At 38.6% G+C, this 21249-nt stretch overlaps 1 protein-coding gene across 1 annotated transcript in view; it reads left to right on the top strand.

The window, feature by feature from the left end:
- The window catches only part of brinp1 (bone morphogenetic protein/retinoic acid inducible neural-specific 1), a 79705-nt gene that overhangs the window by 32970 nt on the left and 25486 nt on the right, over positions 1-21249 (top strand). Inside the window, exons 3-4 of the mRNA XM_070850241.1 lie at positions 2451-2620; positions 18878-18983. Coding sequence (XP_070706342.1) covers positions 2451-2620; positions 18878-18983 — 276 coding nt within the window. The remainder of the gene's footprint in view (positions 1-2450; positions 2621-18877; positions 18984-21249) is intronic.

Genomic DNA, 21249 nt, shown 5'->3' with positions numbered 1-21249 from the left:
ACATCCATTATCTTCTTCCTTCTGCACTGTAAAAACAAATGTAGTTTAATGTTCTCCATAAAGTGTCCCACATATGTACCATTAACACCAAATGGAGCACTCCCAGCCATTCCATTACTGTAAAACCCTACTTGCACTCCTAACCCTCATCGACATCCACATGTATGCAGACACACACACACACACACACACACACGGCACGGTTGTAATACATGCTTTTGCACACTTGCACACACACTCTTCCTGAATTCGAGGTGAAACAGTACATTGTTTTTAAATACCTCTCAGCTGTAAACACACAGGCTCTGCATGAGCTGATTAATTCTGGCAGCCTGCCAGTGAGGTGCCCTGTAATAATGTAACACAATGTATTACTTACACAAAGGTGCACACAGATGAATTTTTTAAGGGCTCTGAGGTAATGATTTTGCCTGACCAGCAGCAATAACCACAAAATATTTATGTACAGAGGACCTCTTTTTATGCCACACTAAGTTGCAATAGAGATAAAAAAAGGGCTTATCAGCGGCTTAATGTGGGACCGTTATCCTTGTGCAGTAGTGTAAGTCAAGTGTGTGTAAGTAACTTTACTAACCCCCAGGGGAGGGAGAGAATGGTAGCGTCAAAGAATGGGGACTTGTCCCCTCAGTGCTTGTTCTCTAACCAGGCATGAGACATTGGCCCTGACTGCTACACACCCCAAGTCATGGTCACCACAAGTTAAGTGACCAACTCCAAAGCATTGCTGGGGGCCAAATAACCATTCACATCACCGGAATACTGAACATATGTGACACACTCTTGAACGTGTTCCGGGCATATGGTTTGCCATTTCAACAATAATCTTCGAAGGCAAGGTTGTGTGAGCTCGTGGAAATGAATTGCTGTTTGCTTGTTTGCTTTTTATGCATCCGTTTCTGCTTGTAGGAATGAGAGATGGAAAAATATGGTGTGTATAGAATGAGCAGCTCAGCCCCTTCATAGTGCGTCAACAAACAAACATAGGACATGCAAATCAGAGAGATTGTCTGGTGCTCTGCAAATATTTGACCCTGTTACTGCTCTAAGTGTTCACAGTCTCTCCCTTTGTGGTGTACACAGTCTTGCTGAAAGGTCAATGCCCCCCCACCATTTTCCTGTGAACATTCAGACTTGGCATACAGTTCATACTGTACGGTGAGGGTGAGGAATTTTTGGGTTGTGATTTCTCAACTCTCAAAATTTTATTCTGGGCATGGGACTGCATTTATGGAGAGGGATTAGAGACATGCTGATTTTTCATGAGCATAATCAGTTTTATATTCACAGTAGCTGTGACCTTTATTACAGTGGCAGTGATTTTAAATTCACATCACACTACAGGTGGGAACTCTACCTCTTTACCTCAGCAAATGAGTCAGGATTTCAGGATGACTCAAGTCTTCGTTTGATCTACCTCAGAAATGACACCACCAACAGCAGTGGCCCATCAGGAGTGTTAGGCTTTGTTCTGGGTGCCAAGTTATGCCAGTGAGACATCAGACAAATTCTTAAAATCAGATCAGAAACGGTTAAAATCTCGCAACTCGTCTTTTGAAAGCTGTAAGCTAATGAGTGCAGATTTCTGTTGATTTTAGATATTTTAGATTTGAGACAATAACTGGCTGTGTACGGTTTCCTCTGTTATTAAAAACATTGTTGATGAAAATAGAGAGAGAAAAAAAGGATCCTATCTGTGTTGAATACTGTACGTCTCCAGGCAGTGTTAGTATTAGCAGACAGGGTCAGTGATTTAATTTAATGCACGAGGAATTTTTTCTCATCCAGATAAAAAAAAATTATAATGAAGAAACATGCCACACAATGCCACAGTCCAGATTAACAGGTACAACCCTCCACTAATTAAATCTCTGCAATCGGTCATGTTATTTTCTGTTTCTGTGTTTATATTCAGTTTGTCTTTTCCCCTCCTGGGGTAGCTGGGGGAAAAAACGACACCGGATGTGATATATTTGTTCTCCACAGGATAAAATTCCTGTGGTATTTGGTTAAAAATTCTATATCAGCAGACCTCTCATGGAAATAATGCCATCCCAATAGGGGTAAATCCGGGGACATTTCTGGGGATGGTGCCAGCTGGGGATAGAGCAGCAAATACTTCGACTGTTCCTGGAAAACTGGGGCATCTTGTTTCTCAAGCTAAAACTGCTTGCCCTGGTATTCAGACCTCTGACTTATCTCTCCTGTTAAAAGCTCAATTGGCAGCTGAGATAAGCCTAGATTGGTGAATTACCACAAATGCAGATATCTGCAGTACACTTACATGATTTATTCAGTGAACCTTAATTTAACATAATCTTCCTCAATTGGGACCTTAAATACTTTACTTGCCATTCTACTTAACATTTCAAGTACATCAATAAGCATGCATATATCCTAATCATATGTCCCCTTCCTTTTGCTACCTGTAGGAGAGGAGGCACTGACTATGTACCTGGCCAAAAACAAGCTGGACAGGAAGCTTGCCAATGCTACTCAGAATGTGGAAGCTCTCCATCAGCTGGCGTCGTCCTACTTCATTGACCGTGACGGCACGATGAGGAAGCTGCACGAGATCCAAATTTCCACCAATGCCATCAAGGTTGGTGCATGCTTAACATTTAAATTCAGATACAAACACATATTTATTGTGTCATGTCAATACTGCACGTGGATGCAGTACCTTAAAAGTAATAGTTCTTGGAACATACAATGTATATATATTACAGTGAATATAACATTCAGTACACTTTATACATTCACCTGTCAACTGGATTTCAGAATAAAGAGAATTTCTTTCTTGGATATATTAGCATATATGAATCATTATTTTTCTAGTAATGTTTTTAGTACTTATACTAGTATATATTTTACTTTGAGTATTCAAATAAAAACTAATTTAGTAATTAGACAAAAAAAAAGACAAAACATAGTAGGTGTTTGTGAGTGCCTTCCAAAACAAACCCTATGACTATTACATATATTATGATATTATATAACTATTAGATTTATTTTGCCGATCTGCCACCTTTCCGTTAAACTACATGATTAACAGAAGAGACATATTGCCCTCATTGTTAAGACTACAGAAGGATCTCTTTCATATCGCAGTATTCCCTGGTGTGCAAGTCACATTCTTTGTTTACCCAACCTTTTTCCTTAAGACCTCCACCACCGTGCTACTTCCACCTCTGCTAATGAGAGAAAGCTGTTCTAAGAAAGAGGTTGCCTGTCAGGAAACCGCAGTTTACTGTGCTCCACACAAACCAGGTAGTGACAGTCAGAAAGTGTGATAAACACCTTACTTTCACTTTGTCCAGAGACAGATAGTGTTTAATACAAATAAAATGTAAATGAAAAATAGAAATACAAAGAAAGCATCATTTGTAAGGCAGCAGTATACATAAGCTTGTTTTAATACACAAACTCAAAAAGAATTTGCATATTTCCAAAGAGTAAAATAAAAGAGTAGATGTGATGAACATAAAGCAATGCAGGCGATGATATAGGCTGCAGGATGTGAGCAGGAGCAGATGGATTGTAAAACACATATTTATATACATGTGACTGAATGGTTGTGTCAGATTCTAAACATGTGCTTCACGTGTTCATATTTATCACATGTCAAGTTCATATTAGAACAATTACAAACAGAAAAAAATAAAGCACTTTACCAGTAAAATTTTGACAAAACTTAATCATGAACACTAACAAACTGAATGTGGAATGCATATTGCAGAAGCAGTTGTAAAATGTAGTAAAGCCAAAGAGGCCAGAGGTTTGGAATACTCCTCCCATGTGACCGTGTTGTAATAATTAGCCCAAATGTTCATGTTCATGTCTCAGGTGAAGAGGGAGGTGGTATCATCTTTGAACAAGATTCAGTTTTAAAATGCATGCAAATCGGCTAACTAAATGCAAACTGATCCTCTTTCTCTTTAGCAAATCATAATGTACTAAATCCGTAGTTCCCCTCATCAAAAAGTAGTCCAATCAAATTATTGCAGAGTCTTATAAATGCAATCTCACAATTGCTTGCTTTTTCTTGTTTTTCTGTAACTCTACCATACATTTAAACAAATATTTGCAAAAATGAACGTACTTAAGAATTGCAAGAAAAGTATTAAAATGAAGCATGGCCTTAACAACTCAGGCTCAAAGTATCCAATAGTGAGTCAGTGCCTTACCGAACTGAAAGAGATACACATAGCATTATAATTCCATGTGTATAGCTGTATGTATCTATGTACATATATATAAAAACAATAATACTGCCCAGGGGCCCAGGACAGCATCCCTTGCACTGCTGCTATGACCTTGCACACCAAGTTTACACGGCATTACATTCACCACAACTGAAAAAGTAAAGTTCGAATGAGCCTGACTGTGCAGCACTGCTTCTGGGATGTATTGTTTTGTGAAGACGTCAGTATGATTCAAAAGTCTGCAGTTCAGCAGCAGGGACTGCTTGCTTCTATTATGCTCCCAGTATAGTTGAAGTGAGCCTAATAACCCAGAGCAATTAAAAGTTGATTACCAACTGTGGAATGCATCAGTGTATTTCCAGTGTTTTTCCACCCAAGTATGTTTACTTATAAGCAAGTGTCAAATATATATATGTGTATATATATATATACACACACACATACATACATATATACGCACACACACACACACACACGCATGCACAAAAATCATATGCCTACAGCTCTATTGTGACAAAAACAACATACTCACTATAGAATGTGCATGATAAAAGACATGAATTGGAGAGAATAACGTCTGCTAAAAGGGAACCCCTACTGTGCTATGGATAAAACAGTTGAAAACATACCGCTTTGTGAATTCCACCACTACCTTACACGCAATAGCACAAAATTCAAGAATAAGATATATTTCCTATTTAAAACAAATGGGTGGGAGCAAATACATAAAAGCACACACTTTTGAATCTTCAGAACCACAGACGTGTTTATATGGAAGCAGTCAGAAAAGCTGCAGGTAGAATTATATTACCTGCCACAGTCAAATTTTACCGACACCGAGCAAGGTAGCTTGTGTTAATTTCAAGCCCAGGTGATCATATTTATTTAGACTTCTCTGGTTTTCGATGGCTCTCCAATTACACAATTCATAGCATAAAGCAGATTGCAGATATGAAAATAGGAAATAACATAAAATAGGCTGCACCAGAGAGAAATTGGAATGTCACACGATCATATAGACTTTTTATCCCGCAACAGCTCATCACCTCCTGTAAACATCAGAGTAGATCAATTGAACTTTAATACTACATTTTGACTTCAGGCAGAGTTTTTGCTACTTAGGGCTCTGCAGCCCCATTATGCCCTACTCTGTGTTGTTAACTATGACAAGGGGTAATGTCTCAGTTTATCCAGGGTCCTCCTGAAATGTCCCGTGTGGGTTCCCATACACCACAGTTTGTGAAGTGCTGTCTTGTGAGATGAATTGCACAACATTGCAATTTGAATTAGTATATGAGCAAGGGTATCAATGCAATTAATCAATTGATGTCCCGTCTCTTGAAGTAACTAAAAGTACTAAAAAAGCATTTAACATTTTGTCTTGTATGAGATGAATAACATTTTGACAAATGGTTAAACTTCTTTTTGATGTAATGTGGCACAGCTGATCTGAGGGCTGGGGGTTATAGATCATTGACGTGATACAGCAAAAGGTTGTTGGTGTATCAACAAGATGTTTTTACACTTTTGACATCAGCATTAAAAATACCATTCTAATGGCCTTGTCTGAGCTAAAGATTAATGGGTTATATTATTCATCCACAGCTGCATGTAGACAATTTTTACTTTTAATTTGATTGAATTCACTTATTTGAAAAAAAAAAAATCACTTCATCAAAGCAAAGGGCTGGCACACAATTCTAATCCACTGTGGCTAGCTGTTTAAGGCAATGCTCAATCAGCACCAGACTCTAGCAAAACAGCAAGAATGTCTATGCACATAAAACCCCTTGGTTATTGTGGGTGCTCTAACAATTTTTGCAGTGCAGATCAGCAGAGATGTAGGCATCCTAGAGGCATATTGGACACACATGGACTATAGAGATCCATGGAAACTAATTTAAACTTATCTTTCCTCTCTACATCACCAAACATCCTCAGGACTGCCCATTCCTCTGCCAATCCATGTTTTCAATCCAGTCAACAACTGCGAGCCTGATGCCAGACCCACTGACAAGAGGAGCATTGATGAAAATGCATTTTTAATTGCATTGAACAAAAAGATGTCAATGAACAGAATCATTGCCTCAAGGTCCTTCGTACAACATTTGGAGCATTAATTTAGCAAACAACTATTTGCTATGTGAAAATATAGTGGACTACTGGCATCTTGTGCTATGAATGAAATCACACTCCCTCTATGTGTGTTGTAATTCGAGCTTCTCTGTTCTTTGTATTGGTACAGGGAAGGGGGCGTACATGCATGTCAGTGCACATGAGTTGTTCAGTTTGCTAATCCAGGTGAACAGTGGGCTACACACCCACTGAGCCGAAGTAAGGGTGTGCGCCGCTGCTCAGCGACAGACTTTCGTTCAGTGAGCCACAGAAGCACAGTAAGCTAGAGACACCATCACTAGAGATAGATCTTTTCTGGTCTGAGATGCTGGTACTCTAGTGCTACATTTGATAGTGATGGGAAGATGGGAACAGCTGTCAAAAAGTATATTTGCTTATACTTTAAACATGGTAGGCATGGATGCTTCTGTGAACAAAAAATGCAAATGGGCTTGTATGTGCTGGTCAATGGAAGTGCACAGTTAAAACAAGGCCCGCAAATTGCACACACATTACATTGCCACTTCATCGGTGATGTAATTGTATTATATGCACAGTGAATTTTTCAAATGACAGTTCTAGCCATAATCTTATTATTCCATACAACATGTTGCCTACAAAGCTGAATGATGCATTTTATTTTTTTTGAAAGATTTATTGGCTTTTTTAAATAATTTTGGAATAGTGTTGAAACCTTCCATTTGTCTCAAACCGCCACAGCTGCTGCCATGCACCTGTGCCTGCACACCTGCACTAAAACCTCCAATCCAGTTCTCCCATACACTCACCAATGCTCCACCTCCCTGTATTCATGCAAGGAACAGCTTCCCAGCTTTTTGTTGTTGTGAGTGATAAGTGGATTAAGGAGCTCTGGCAGATGAGACTCCAGGTAGCAGGAAGTCAACCATGACAAAATTAAGCAGACTTGACAGTGGCTGCTGAGTCAGTTTCTCAGGAAGGAAAGGCAGGAGGTGTTGAGAGGAAAGAGTGAGTATCCATACCACACACACACACACACACACACACACACACATACACACATACACACAAAGTTAGTGCAAAGCTGAGTGGACTGCATGTCTGCTGATCAAGGCTGATGGACCTGTAGCATATGTCAAAAGGTGAGGCTCTGTCTGAGTGTAGAAAAGAGTTAGGAATGGATTGGTGATTGACTGAGTTAGTGAGTTAGTTAATGGGAATGCAGGCATGCAAGACACCTTTATCAGTTATTGCATCCACCGAGAGTTAGTAAAGACTTATTCGAAACTTGCAATGGATGTCTCTTGCTCTTCTAATAGGATAAAAAAGCAACATAATGGGCTTGCTTTATCAAGTGAAACAAACATGGCTGTGTATGCATAGGGCATGAACCAAGTAGTGTACAGTCGGAATGGCTGAGCGCTTATGGTGTTTGTTTTTTGTTTGTTTGGCTTTATTTGGTATTGAGCACCAGAAGGACATATGAGGGATTAAGATATAGATGTTGATGATTTCTCACATTGAAATAGATTTTTTCCACATGGTCCATTTGCACAGTTATAGGCTGAATTACTAATAAGGCATAATAGTCAACTTCCCTAGGGGCTCTGGGTTGAATTATATACCATCGATTCCTGTCTTGTTGAGGGGCCAAGGGATCAAAATTTTAATACCTTTTCTCAGTTTATACTGTGCTTATTGGTGTTCAATCACACTGCCACAAACTCACACGCACAAAGCAAACTAAGGAGCCACAATTGATAGCTGAATCAGGTTCTGTCACAAATAAATTACATAATATTACATGTTTTTTTTCAATATGTGCTCAAATACAATTTCAGAGTGGGCACATAAATTGGTATGATTTTTTTTCTGTTGTTTCTCCAATTTTGGTGACTTTAGGCACACACAAGAGTGGTTTGGAAAAGAGGGGAAACGGCGAAATGGGGATAGATACATTGAACAGGATTATATTATTAGAGCATAGAGTTGGTGCAGCCTTTGGTAATGGCCAATCAAATTAAGTCTTCTCATCTCATTTGAATGCAGATAGTTTTGTAATAGGCTGGGAGTCCAGGGCACCTTCTCTCCAAGGAAAACTGTCTTCTGTGCTCTATATGATAATTTGAATTGCATAAAACCACAGTCATGGTTACAAGTAACTTGTGATGTTCACAAGGTTAAAAATATTTCAAGACACACACACAGAGGTATAAATAATTGTGCAACGCTTAAGGTAAATGTCACATCTCAAACAACAGGTACTACATTGATACCGATACTGATTATTACTATGTGTCAGATAGCACCATCAACAACAGTGTGTGGACATTTTGATTTTGATTGGATTAAATGTTAAGATACTATTCAAATCGTAGACAATCATAATCATCTAAGGCTGAATTTAGGCGTTCTCGTATCTCTCGACTATAAATAAAGGCAGCATAAATTGCAGTTCTCCAGTCACGTCGCGAGCAGACAGACAGTGATCAGAATGTGCAGAGAAAGCAAAGTCCAGCGAAAGGCATGGATCTATAAACACAGAGAACAAGGGCTTTGCTCTTCCAATATTGATTCAGTATGGCTGTGAGACCTGCTTTGGAGTGCAAACTTACAATCAGGATGAAAAACACACGTCAATACAGCAGAAATGTTTTAGACATTTCCTGTCTGCAAGTAAGCAGGTTGAAAGTCAGGACCACTTTGTTACACTACTATTTTTTATTTTATTTTTTTGGGGGGGGTAACTTTGACCTCCGAGTGATTCATCACTTCATTCATTTATTCATGAGTAGGTAATTTACCAGCTGACAGTTTTACATAATGAGCCACTTTATTTGTAGCATTTTGCATAAATAGAGTTAACATACATGTAAATGCTTCATTACAATTTGAATATATTATTATTATTATTATTATTCCAATTCCAATTTTTTTACATTTCTGTTTATTATGTATAGTACTTGCACTGTAAGAATAATGATACTACAATTACTACTACTACTACTAATAATAATAATGATAATCATCATCATCAATCATCGGAAACATCAGCCTCATCAGCAGCATCATAACAACAGTGAAGATCAAGAAGCACCTTGAAACCAAAATATAAGAATGTTTTGTGGCACATTTCTGATACCATGCCAATATTCTATTTTTCTTGTACTTGATCCCCCAAGTATCCCCCAAGGTTTAAAGAGAAAAGTGCCTTCTTTAATTCAGTATTTCTGTGTTCCCAGAAATTAATAAGCAAATGTATGCAGATAGCATAATGCAAAACTACTGATGCAATGAATAAAATTGCTGATTATCTGATTTTTTTTTTTTCCTGACACTAAATACATTGAAATATGTATGTTCTCTTCCATCAAAAATAGATTTCCAGCAATGATAATTATCACCCTGAGGCAAACATCAGGGTGTGGATGGGTGTGGATGGTAGAGATTGCAGTGGTATATTACTTCAAAATTCAAATTCAAAAGTTATGAGGAATTACACCTCCAAATCAATGACTTTCCATAGGTTCTCACACAAAAGGCCTGTCTCTTGTGCTGTGTAAGGTTTTTCTTACACTGTCTGCAACAAGATGGGGAGGGGACCTCAATTTTAAGCAAACAAAAGCGATCGGGAAACCTTGCTGATTAAACCCGTGTTACCCAGGGAGTGCCCATTAGCCAATAAAGCTAAAAGAAACCCTTTGAAAAGTAGTTTTGCAGTACACTAGCCACAATTGCATTTGATTTTGAAGAACAAAGGGGCTCTAATTTGGAGATGGCTGCATATTGTGCAGATGTCAGGGACAAGCTGGTGGATGCCCCCTCCCTTTACCGCCAACTATCGTTTGGCTTTTTGCCTGATATCACAGAACTGTTCCCTGTGAATGATGCCAGAAATCCTAGGTCCAAAACAAAGTAGTAACCAAATGTGTTATCTTCCTCTGAGGAAATACAACATCAGGCTAATGGCTTATGTAAGATCACCAAATACTGTACATGAAAAACGTGTGCCTTTGATTGCATTGGCCAATGAATCATGTAAAAATCCAGAATTCCAGTTTAGAAATACAACTGAAGTCTAGCAAAAATCTGGTTGTAACCAAACAAAATCTATTTTATCTAAATTTTTTTAATCGACCGCACAGGTTTTGCACTTGAAACATTTAAAGGATTTAAAGTCCAACTGAAATTCCATTTAGTAATTGAGCATTTTTGTAAAGACAAAATATGTTAATATGCCTTGTTAATAGTTTTTATTATCTAAAAGAAAAAAAGGTATGGGGAAATATCAGAAATCTTTTCATCTCAGCCGGCTGGATAGAGTTTTGGTGTCTGTGTTTGATTGACAAAATGCTGCTTTACAAAAATACCATAGGGAATGAGAGATAAAGTGAGAGAAGAGGTAAACAAACTTGCACTCCAGCCTGCAAGTCATGGGCAGACAGCATGTTGTTAGTGGTGTTTAAGAGTACGGACCACACCAGCATCTAACTGGACTGAAGTGACATTTGCAGGTGTTAACATGCTGTTTAATGTGGTGCAGCTGAGCAGCTAATTAGATATCTCGTTTCCAAACTGACATTAGCAGTGCACTTTTCCCTGCTCGATGTTTGTTTGGTTGCCTTTTCATGTTCATGTTTGTAAGTTAGATAAAAGGAAGTCTTTAGCTGCAAAGCTAATGCGGGTGTTATTCAAAATTTATGGCTGTTTTTGCAAAGCTTTGTGCAAACTTTTGATCGCCTGTATCAAAATAAGGTCTTCATTTATGTAACTGGATACTCAAATGGCGTTTGTTCAAATGAGTGCAAAAATCGGAAGCGCAATCATGAAAAAACATTTAAAAAATTAAATATGAATATACTCTAAAATATAAAATATATTCTATGGTTTCTAATTTTCTCTCAAAGGAAGACACAAGTGATGAAGTGATATACAGCGCAGATATGCTGTAGCAGGCAAAATGGACTCAGCAGGAAAATGTAAATAGTTGTGTATCTGCAGTATATCAAAACAAAAATTGATGCTGTGTATATTTTTTCTAGCATTATTTGATTAACTGCGTCATTATCAATCTACTAATGAGGCAGTAGAATAGTACATGAACATCAGGGCAGCCAGCAGGACATATAACAATCAGTCTTTGATGACATCAGACATCTGTGCAGGCGGTAATGCAAAGCCTTCTTATTATAAACTCAGTCGTTTTTTCCTTCAGTGAGAAATACAATTGTTTGATTTTTATTGGACTCCTACAGGTTGCTCATGCTGCGCAAGCTGCGATGGTTGGTATGCCGAAAACACAATAAAGGGTGCTATAAGGTTACATGTAAAACTGAGCCTACCTACAGAGCACTGATTTATATTATTAAAATAATATAAATATAAGTCAGTAATAATGGAAATGTCAAACATTATATGCTTTAAACAGCAAGTGATAGCTTATTTATGTGTGTGTGTTGCTTGTGCAAACTGTATCTAATTGCTTGCCACTAAATATGTGGACTGATACACCACATGCATAGTGACTGGCTTAATTTATCAAACCTTTCATCCTTGATACCCCATTCTGTCTCCCTGATTTTTTGCACCACTTAAGAAGCCTTAGCTACATCTCAACGTTAATCAAAACCAAGACATATCCCTACTGCCGCCCTCAGCAGAATCTCATCCTTGTTATTTGCCTGAGACCCACCCATCCAGAATATATTAGCTAACACAGATGTTTTTTGTTGTACCCCCCCCCCCCCACCCCAAACAACAGCTGTGTCACGACGACCACATAAAATTTAAAACTACAGAACAAATGTGTTTTTTCACTCCCTTACGTGAAATATGTATTTAGCAGCATGCAAGCATACATGTATGCACATACAAACAAGAAAACTAACAAGCACACATGAGACCCACAGTACTGAACAAACTGGCCTGGGGTTGCAATGTAATGAGATCGCACAGTATGGGGGACTCCTGCTGCTTCATTCAAAAAAAAAAGAACAATAAAGAATTCATTCAATTCAACATAGATGTATTTTTTTTTTTTTTATTCATAAATCATAGGCCAGTTCCTTATTTTCACCTTTTTTACCAACTGCTCCTAAACACTGGGCTTTACAGCTCTAATGTCTTTCCCACTAGTATGCCATTGCCCCCCCCCCCCCCTTCGTTTTGCAATTTTATAGCAGGAAAATAATTCCTTTCATAACAGGGACATGCCTATATTTCTCCACATTATACGTCAGTGGGGCTCCAAAAGAAAAAAGAGGGGTCTCTTCCCACTGTGAACATTGTCATACCTTGCTGATAGAAATAAATGGCATGGGGTTGTTTGTCTTTGTACGGCTGAGCCTGATTGCTGCAAGCAAGGACCCCAGTGGGGAGGGCGGGTCATTTAGGAATGAAAATAAGATACCCAATGGAGTGTTTTAATGGAAAGAAAATGTCAGTTTTACGAGTGAGTGTCTGCCTGTGGAAAAGTGTGATTATAAAGAAGGAAGTGCGATTAAGAATTGACTGTGTATACGTCCTTGCATGCTATTTCGACCGCATATGAGTGCGTCCGTGACTGAGTGCCTGACTGTGGCGTGTATAGTGTATTCATTCATGCATGAAGTGTGCAAGTATGCATTCCTACTGAGGAGTGTGCTTACTGCATCCTTCACAAGGTCACCTCTCCCTACAGTTACTCTGGGCTGATGTACACCAACGTTCAATATGCAGATTTCCTGATGATGCTGCAGAGCCATGGGTGGTGGTAGTGTAGCAGCCACAGCCGTGCTATCCCGTTTGTCATATCTTAGTCCCGTCATGTGAGTCTCATGTGAGGTAAAGGAAATTTAACATACATACACAATATGACCCAGTTTTTTGTCGACTGCAGTAGCCAAGTTTACATCTGAAGAAGTTTACATCCAATTTGCATTTGCCACAAGCAAGCATGACAGATTTTTGTTGCTTCAGTTGCGCACTTGAGGGTGCCACAGTTATAATTAGAAATGCCCTAAAGTCGATCATTTTCTCAGTACTACTTTAAAACAAACGGGCCAAAAATACTTTTTTCAGACACACATCACACATGTGTTATTACATGTGTTCCTCAACTATGGGCCCGTATTTAATGAACAGTCAAGGTGGGAAACATGTCCCTCTAATGTGACTTACAGTAACACTGGAGCCACATGTACGACATGAACAAGGCAGAAAAAAATGTCCTCAGAGGTCTTCCACTACCAGGCTTGGAGAATCACTGTGGAGCATGTCTCTCTTCATTTCTATGTATCCAGAAATAGCAAGTCATTAAGAGAATGGCAGGTGATGGGCATATTAGGAAGGCTCAGCAGAGGCAATGTGTAATGAAGACAGTTCAACCTTACAGTATTCTTCCCTGTTCCACTCTCCCATCTCATTGCATTCATCCCTTGTTTTCCTTATCTCGCATAGCTTCAAACCACGTCTTATATTCTCCTCAGTCTTTCAAGTTGAAATGCAACTTGGGGACACAGTATAATGTGAGGTCTGGTTTTTGAAATATACTCCTCTCAGTATGGTCTGCAAAACAGAAGTGAGAACACACGGATCCCATGACAAGTTAAAGGAATTATAGAAATAATGAGAGCTTCATATGCTGTGATAATTTTAATGAACTTGGTGGAAAGTGGTTTTATTGCACAACTGAAACAGTTGATACGAATCCAAGGGTGATAGCCAATGCATGTGATTTCTCCCTCACCACTCTCACAGGGCTGCAGTGCTGATGTAAAACTAATACTGATGAAGTCTGTAGAGATGAAGAGCCTTTTGATTTTAGTGATGCATGCGAATACTGATATGAGCATAAGTGCAAAACCTAAATAACACTGCCTTAAAATGATGACAACATGTAAATGACGGTTCATTTACCGACACTAATGACGTTTGTGCTTTGCCTATTCACTTGTATGGCTGTCCTGGCCAATGCACCTGCCTTTAGTAGATGTGTGAAACACACATGGAAAGTGCTGCCATCAGTTGTAAGATAAATACAGTGTACACATACAGTATGCTGTTCACCAAAGGTTTTTTAAAACATAGGTTTTATGGTATTTCATATAAGTGGATTGGTTGAGGATTAAAGGAATAGTTTGACTGCATAACTGACTTTTTTTTTTTTGGCATTTTTGCTTGTATTGGATAGATCAGCGAAGAGAGCAGACAGGAAATGGGGGAGCGAGGGTGGGGGGGGGGTGAGACATGCTGAGCCTTGTGGTATGCACACTACCGGGGGGGTCCTGCTGGCATAGTTAACAACTGATTGTGCATGTAAATGACAGACACAAGATCATGTAGGATTTATCCTAATATGAAAACAAAAAAAAAACTATATTGTGTATAGCTGCATTGTATGTGTACCACCAGGATGCCATTTGCATTTTGAAAAACAAAGACATTTGCACAGATAGGAGAAATTTAGCTCCGACATATGGGACTCAGGGAATAGCACAATAGTACATTTCCTTGCCAACAGAGGAAAAAAACAGAAGAAACTTGGGATCTCATGTGCATCATCTCTTATTTACTTGGTTAGATGATTTTCTTGATGACAGATGACAATTAGAAGGGATGTTCCAGAACTGTGGTTTCTGACTGTGGGCTCTGATATAGTCTGGGCCCAGTGGGATTTCACTGTTGTGTTCTGCTTAATAATCCAAATCCTCTAAGTCCCCCTCGGCCCACTTCAGTCATTTGATTGCTTCTTGTATTTTTTTACGTTATACTCCATTTTCATAATCTGGTGCACAGCACTCTTATGGTGTGTGCCAGAGTGAAAGAAAAGAGAGAGCCTAACAAGCGCTGAATACTGCTCTCTAAAGTCATTCAGATTACAAGGGTCAGTCTCTAATCCATAAAGCTGGGTATGTCTGCACCCAATTTTGAATAGTAATTTTTGAAGAAAAATTACTGTATGGCAAACCGGCCGTGGCAAGCTGTGCCCATGTTTATACACAACCATTAGAATGTGTGTGTGCTTTGTGTGGACTTACTGATGTAAATTTGCCTGAGCTAGCTTGTGCATATGCCTGCTTTGCCACCTGGGAACATGTCCGCTGGCGACAGAGGACAGATATTCACTTTGCTCAGTCACCATGGATCATGCAACACAACCTTTTGAAGGAAGTAATTCATTCGGCGATAAGCACAACAAAAAGGGAGGGAAAAGAGCACTGTCAGCAGCCATCAAGATGGCAGAGTGTGATAGGCAAGTCTAGCTCTGTAATCAATCTGCACATGCACTTTATGCAAGGCCACGAGGTGCATTTCAAGTCCATTGCTTGGCTGGAAGGGAACACGCTTGGAAATTGTTGTCCAGTTTGATGAAAAATGCAATGAGATGATCATTAGTGTCGAATAAACACTTTCAAAAGTGAAATTCAATAAAATTGCAGTGAATAAATGAGTTCCCAGTTTTACAAAAAAACAACATATTTGTTTAATTGCGCTTTGAGAAACACTGGAGGAAGGTGATGAACATACATGTGTATTAACGACAAAAGATTGGTTTTCAATTTTGATACCCAGGTGTCATTAGTAACATTTGTGCTAACCAAAGAGGACTAAAGTGCATTGGAGTTGTGTTGGTAGTTTGTGCACCATCCATATAAGTTACTGATATTGTAAGCAGCTAAGCATGATGTTAATTCATAGTAGTAAAGTTTTCTTTTCGCCCAAGATCCAGCAGCCTCAAATTAGTCAAAACAGATATATTATACCTGACACCACCTCACTGAATCTGATATAAATATAAATTATTAAGAAAACAGCTCTGTGAAAAGTCAGATTTTGCATGATTTTATCCAATTTCCAGTACCAAAAAGCATCAAATTCACTTGTATCATGCATAAAGTGATTGGTCCATGTGAACATTTATTTTACATTATTGTCTTTCTGCCTCATATAGGTAGCACAACATGCTTTAAATGCAACAGCAGGACTACTTGGATAATGCAGTTGAAACTTGTTAGCCTCCTTTTCTGTGTTATTTGGATCTCATTATTCGTCCAAGCTGCAAACACATAGGTTTTTTTGGAAACAAAAATAAACAGGCTACACTTGATCAACTTTTTAGACTATTGGTTCAGTTTGGTGTTAAAGGAAGGCATATTGCGCAGGGGAAACATTATTGGTAAGAGTATTGGTAAAGAGTATTGGTAGCTTAAAGACATTGCACCAGTCTTTGTATTTTTACATAGTTCACAACATAAAAATAGTATTCTGAAATATTTTCACAACAGCTGATGAAATTTCTCTGTCGCTCCATATTGAATGTATTACTAGACTGTAAAGTCTTTTTAAAAATAGATTTTTGCACCAATGCAACAGTAACATGTAGTGATACTGCCGATGCAGTAGCCTGAGATTTGATGCCACCTTTATTCAGCACAGTGTATTCAATGAGCGCAGTGACATTCATTAAGAATGAAAGGTTAAATTGCGCAGTTCATATAGAAATCATGTTACGGTACTGCAGTGTGAATGGCGTGTGTCCTCGGATGATGGAAATTAACAACATTTATTCAGGAGACAAAGCCACTGAATAGTACAATGGCGTGCTTCTCCTACAGTGTCTGTCCCCGTCCGTCTCCACATGATTTTGCATTTCCACCCCCCAACAGCCTGATGCCAAGGGTGTGATATACATCTGTCTAATTTCTTGCTTGTCAGCCCACCATCTGGTGTGGTATCCACATTAAAGACAGGGAAAATGGTATCACACTGTCAATCACAGGCAAACAGACACACACTAGTGTGGTTCTGGAGCCATAGGTGGTGGACATCTTACAAAAAACACTTGTTTACCCATTAATGTGATTTGTCAGGTTCAGTATGACAAGACATATGAAGCCCTTTCTCAAGACCCAAATTCAGTAATTCAGTCTTAAGCACATTTCTTTGATTAGTTTCCAACACAAGTAATTAGTCAATTTGTGGTGTTTTAAAAGAGTGGAAAGGGTACTGGTAACTCAACAGACTGAACCCTGTGGATCAGCTCAGAACGCTCTCCATCTGTATCCAAGCATTCTAATCTTGTTACTATCTGCTCATTTTCCATACACACGCTTTAACCGTTTCAAAAACACATTCTTCAGGAGCGTTAGTACAGTTCTAAGCTCATACTGAGTTTAATTTATTCTGTACAACTCCAATTATCTTTGATATGCTTTAACATCTTCCTTCCCAATTACGTGATTTTCTGCTCTCATTTAAAGGCTATAATCAACATTTTCAAGAGTATCTTTTCCCCTTAACTCCATGGACAGTATTATAGTGTCTTTCAGCTCGTTGTTTTAGCAGCTCAATAGCCAGATATATCCCTCAGGAGTCAATGGAGACCAAAAACACCAATATTGAACTTGAACATTCGCCAGGTGACTAGAACTATGACTCGCTGCTGACAAATTCACCGTAAACTCACTGTAAACACTAAAAATTACATTTTTAATTAAAATTAAATAAAACAGCTGTCAAATCATTTCTATATTTCATCACTATCTTATCTTGTCTGTCATGTTATAACTATAGGTTATTGGCATAGGCATTTTTTATACTTTTTTTTGTCCTAAACAAAGACCAGCAAGGAAAAAAAAAAAAAAAAAAGCACTCTTGTCTCTCCCTTAATCTCCTTTACTGAGTACCATCTCATTTGGTTTCTTCGAACCTTGTAAAGGTATTGTTTGTAACTACTTAATGAGCAAAGGCAACTGAAAAGAGGGGAGATTTCTTTCCTTCTTGTCTATTCAAGAGCAACGTCCTCAAGGTCTCTAACGTGGAGACTGTATATATTAAAGCAAGCTCTTCGCATCTGATTAGCGTCATTATTTATTTTGACAGTGGTTTGGGATGGGTAACAAGAAGCACCGCTATAGTCTCAGTGCTATTGTTTGAAATGGAACAAGGACATAGTTTAAAAAAAAAAAAAGGCCATTAATGGTTTGCCTTCAAATAAGCCTTTTTAAAGTGACTCTGAAAGAAATCACAACCTTGCAACAAGTGGAACATGTCACCAGACTAGATGCATTGTGTAAGGGCGTTTTAAAACGCAGTTAAGCATTCTTTTGAACTATTTTCTACACCTTATTTCTTATGTGAGAACCTGTCTCAATACATTCTGTTCCCGTCTAATCTTCCTTTGTCTGTGAGCCACAGGGTGTTAAATATATAAGTGTGAACTGTGCAGTTAGCACATGTGAAAGTCTCCGTCAGACACAAAAGAAGATTTCTTAATGACTGCTGCATTATCCACTGAGAGCAGTAATGAGCAAGTGTTAATGTTTTAATGGAGCACTGTAAGAGAACTACATCAGATCAGAGTATTGTGAGAAACACTACATAGTCTGAAGATTAAGCAAGTATTAATGCTAGTATTCTGTTTTGAATGGACACAATGTGCATGCAGCAGATGTTTGCATTCTAACCAACCCACACACACACACACACACACACACACACATATATATATATTTACACATGCCACAAGTGCATTTGCATGCTTCTCAAATGCTTTCATTTTCGTCTTTATTTTGTCGCAGGTGACAGAGACACGGACGGGCCCACTGGGATGCAGTAGCTATGACAATCTGGACTCAGTTAGCTCAATCCTCCTGCAGAGTCCTGAGAGCAAGCTTCATCTGCAAGGTAAACAAACCAAGCATATATTTCTCATATGCTGCCCTGTGATGTTAGACATGGGCAGCAGGGTCAAACTCCATTTTGGCCTCTAAAATTAAAGGAGCTTTATAGAGATATAGTCATACATGACACGCAATTAGGTGGACAAAGGACACGGTGTGTGCCTTTCTCAAGAATCGAATGTCAATGTTTTTTTTTAATTGGGAGTAGGATATATTTGCTCCCCAATCACCTCTGGGAATTGAGATACAATTCTCTCCGAGTTTCTCTTAAAGCTTTGTTAAAAAAAGAGACCTACATTTACAGTTGCATGAATTGTGCAGACAGGAGAGCAGAAACAAGCACTCTCCATGGCACAATGTATAACAAGACAATTAAGAGCGCCCTGCAAAGCTATGCTTATCAATATTAGAATCAAACCCTGATTTATTTTTAGTCCATCAAGAATAGATCCGATGCATAAATGAGTCTCTCTCATCGGGCTTCTTTATATTACACAATTCATCTACAGTTGTCACTTGTGGGTCACATGTCTGTGGAGGCAAATAGCAACTTTACCCATTTGTAGTTATGTTCTTTTAAGTTCTATTTTAAACATTTATACAACTAATTATTAGCCTGGGAGAAGGCGATACATGCAGCGACAACCACCCTGGGGAAAAAAAGAATGATGAAAGACTGTGTAACTGTGGTCAAGTGTTTGAATAGAGTGATTGGTTCTTTGATTTATTCGCATTTACTCAGGTTATTAAAGCCAGTTTGAGAATCACAGAGGATTACTTTCAATCCAACCCACACTACCCTCCCCTCTCCATTCTCCTTTCAGAGAGGGATCATTACTAGTCCTCTAAAATCAGAGAACTAAGTGGTTTGTCAAAGAATCACTTTTAAGTCATTCACTGCCACTTACTCAAAGGACTCTATAGGTTTTGGGAAAAGCTTTATTGTCATGCACCAAATGTATTAACCTTGTGCTTTGAAGACTGTTTGGTCGCCCAATTGATAGATGACAGCCCTGGGAAAGATTCTTTCTTCTGGCTTGATAATAACCCCAAAAAGTGGGAAAGCTTTTCAGATTGGTTTTTGGCTTACAGTTTTGTATTAAGCCAAATTATAGTGGTGTGTGTGTGTGTGTGTGTGTGTGTTTATGTATTTTTCGTGTGGGCACAGGGTGAGGGGACGTGTTGAGTGTTCTCCTGAAAAAGCGTTCTTTTAAGAGCAATTACCATTCCTGCCTTTAATTAGAAAGACAGCTGATGGTGTAACTTCTTCAACAATCACAGTGCTCTTCAAAGTGATAGCACTTCACACAGCCCGTGGAGAGGCATATCGTCAATGGAGAGCTTTTAAGGTCTATGCTGCTCAATATATTTATAATTAGATGCAATCATTTAATTCACCCTACAATTTTCTTCCTGTCATGATCACTAGTATATGTGTAAGAATTAGCCCTATTTTAGCCATTGATGATCCATTATATTCCTCTCAGATCAAGCCAGCAACGTGCATTTCTAAAGATCTTCTGCAGATATATAACTGGAGTGGGTTAAGCTTTTCGTTCACTTGGGTTAAAGGCTCTGGTCTGCATTGAGTTCCACATTGATGGAATTAATACTTTAGATTTTGTTTGTTGTTACCAGGCAATTCTCTCCGCTACAGAATAGTGTTCTTTTTTTCTGCCTCTACTGGGGAGGCCTTATAAAGCGATCGAATATTATTCTAGAACACTGCGGTTCTTTCTTTTTGAAGGATATGCTCTTACATTAAGATACATGAGGCTATGTCCATGGGCCATTTTTGTCCCTCTGTGTCAACCAACAAAAGCAGATGACAGACCAACACTGAGATTGTCTTTACTTTGATATGCTTATCAGTGCTCCCAGCATCTAACAACATTTGAAATTTAAACATGACACGCAGTTGAAAGGCACAAAACATTGGTGGGTGTACATGCAGTGTTTTGTGCATGTTTTTAATCATGTATTGATTAACAATTTATATTATAAAAGAGCAAAGCATTTAATTAATTTCCAACAGAAGAAATGAATAATGTAATAGATTTTTCTATAACTAGAAAAGAATACATTTCCTAGAGTAATTGCGAATGTTGTTGCAGTGTAAGCAAAATGTGTTGGCATCAAGCTTTAAATCGTGCCCAAACATGGCTAAATATTTGGTAGCTATGTGAGTGCTGAGGTGCTGATTTCTTATTGTTCAAGTACATTAGGTTGCGACGGTATTGTGAGTTTTTTAGTAAGTGGTTGCTATGGTG

This window comes from Pempheris klunzingeri, chromosome 19 (assembly GCF_042242105.1).
Source record: "Pempheris klunzingeri isolate RE-2024b chromosome 19, fPemKlu1.hap1, whole genome shotgun sequence".
NCBI classification, from domain to species: Eukaryota; Metazoa; Chordata; class Actinopteri; order Acropomatiformes; family Pempheridae; genus Pempheris; species Pempheris klunzingeri.
This window is presented reverse-complemented; position numbering and strand designations above follow the sequence as displayed.